The 1,746-nt window shown below is 43.2% G+C and overlaps 1 protein-coding gene across 1 annotated transcript in view; it reads right to left on the reverse strand.

The window, feature by feature from the left end:
• Positions 1-1,746, reverse strand: part of LOC119592580 (alpha-amylase-like) — a 5,126-nt gene that overhangs the window by 2,267 nt on the left and 1,113 nt on the right. Inside the window, exons 2-7 of the mRNA XM_037941459.1 lie at positions 1,559-1,641; positions 1,259-1,348; positions 896-1,053; positions 596-785; positions 237-430; positions 106-141 (exon numbers count right to left, since the gene is read on the reverse strand). Of these exons, the coding sequence (XP_037797387.1) occupies positions 106-141; positions 237-430; positions 596-785; positions 896-1,053; positions 1,259-1,348; positions 1,559-1,639 (749 nt within the window). The 5' untranslated portion in view covers positions 1,640-1,641. The remainder of the gene's footprint in view (positions 1-105; positions 142-236; positions 431-595; positions 786-895; positions 1,054-1,258; positions 1,349-1,558; positions 1,642-1,746) is intronic.

Genomic DNA, 1,746 nt, shown 5'->3' on the forward strand with positions numbered 1-1,746 from the left:
GCTTTCTCTAAAGAAAATGCACAAGGATAAGAGTTGTTGCAATCATAAGTAAGTAAAGGCATCTGACATTCATTATGAAGATCGAATAAATACCCAGGTAATGACTCTTGAGATAAAGGTCTGGCACCGGCCTTGAAGAATCTGTATGAGTTGTCCGGCTATCGAAAATGGGCCTAAAAAGAAAAAAAAAGGGGTCAGTGTTCGCCAAGACGCTTTGGCTTGTCTCTTTACAGTACATTCTATTGCTCTGTTGGAAGCATTTTCCGAACATTACCTTCATGTCCCCGGGCCACATGTGTTTGCTGGCGTCGATGCGGAAGCCGGCGACACCGTAGCCGATGAGCTTGTTCATGAATTCCCTGATTTTCCCTCGGACGTAGTCAGTGCCTTGGTTCAGGTCGTTCAGTCCAACCAATTTGCAGTTGCGCACCTGGAGGGAAGGTGGGACATTCAAGAAAAATGGTTACCTCTACACTGTAAATACTTGATCTGTAGATTATTAACCCGCAGTTTGGGTTTGCACCTGTGAAAAGGGTATTCATAATTTAAATCTAAACTATTAAACATCAATTTCTTTACAACAACTTCCCCTAACCTGATTGGCGTCGCCGTAGTTTTCAATGTTCCCGGAACCGGTGTGGCAGTTGCCGTCGTTGAAGTCGAAAGCGGAGTAAGGAACGCCGGGGTAGGACTGTGCGCCCGAGTCGAAGGAGGACCCACCGGAGGCTCCTGTGCCCAGAGGCCATCCGCCAGACATGTGGTTTATCACAGCGTCGACGTAGATCCTGGAGGCGTAGTTGTGCCACTATGGTAACGATTAACTTATTTTGGATCGATAAATCTGTCAACAGACATAGATAAAGTTGTCCATAATAAAAATAAATTCCTTACTTACCTAACTCCCACATTGTTGCAGCGTGTGACCATGTCTTTGAAAGCATTTTCGTCACCGGAACGAGTGACGAGTTTATAGGAGACGGGCTGGTACCTCTCCCACCACGGTCGTTGCACGTCTCCTTGGTACACCTCCACATACTCGTTAGGTGGTGATACCTGCCGAGAGAGAGCTTGTTTTCATTTTTTGTGCATGTGATGGATATATATGATTATTTAGGTAAGCCTTATTATTTTTTCCCTAGTCATGCAGGTAAACTATTTTATCTTATTTTATGCAGTTATTCGATTAAGTCTTATGATTTTTCTATAGTTATTCAGCCTTATGCTTTATCTGTTTATAAGTCATAAAGTCGGTGGTTACCTGAACGCCGGCGAATCCTCGAGGACCCAAGAAGTTCTCGCATTCCGCGGCGATGTCCGACCACTTCCATTCAAACAAGTGGACGATTACCTTAAAGATGAAGTCAAGATGGTAGATTTGTTTTAGTTTGGTCGAAGTTAGGTTTTCTGTTCTAAGAACAACGCAGAGTACGGTACTTCAATTGAATGTCCAAAAATATATAGGAATTCAGTGAAAACATTCAACACCAAATTAAACACTTGATTATCCCATGAATTGAGACTGAAAGAAATAACTTCTTGAGTCAGAAGCGAGACTCACTTGTCCATTGCTAGAGTTGGGATCCCACTGGGCTTGTGTGGCCGCAGCCAACAGCACTACCAGAGGCACGACCCTCAGCATTGCTGCGCAAGCATTGCCAAGAACATAAAAGGGTTTTCATTAAATAAAAAAAAATGATGCTTGCTTGAAAGTTTTGATTACTTTCTAGACATAGACGCAAAATTTCA

Source organism: Penaeus monodon, chromosome 30, assembly GCF_015228065.2.
Source record: "Penaeus monodon isolate SGIC_2016 chromosome 30, NSTDA_Pmon_1, whole genome shotgun sequence".
Taxonomy (NCBI): domain Eukaryota; kingdom Metazoa; phylum Arthropoda; class Malacostraca; order Decapoda; family Penaeidae; genus Penaeus; species Penaeus monodon.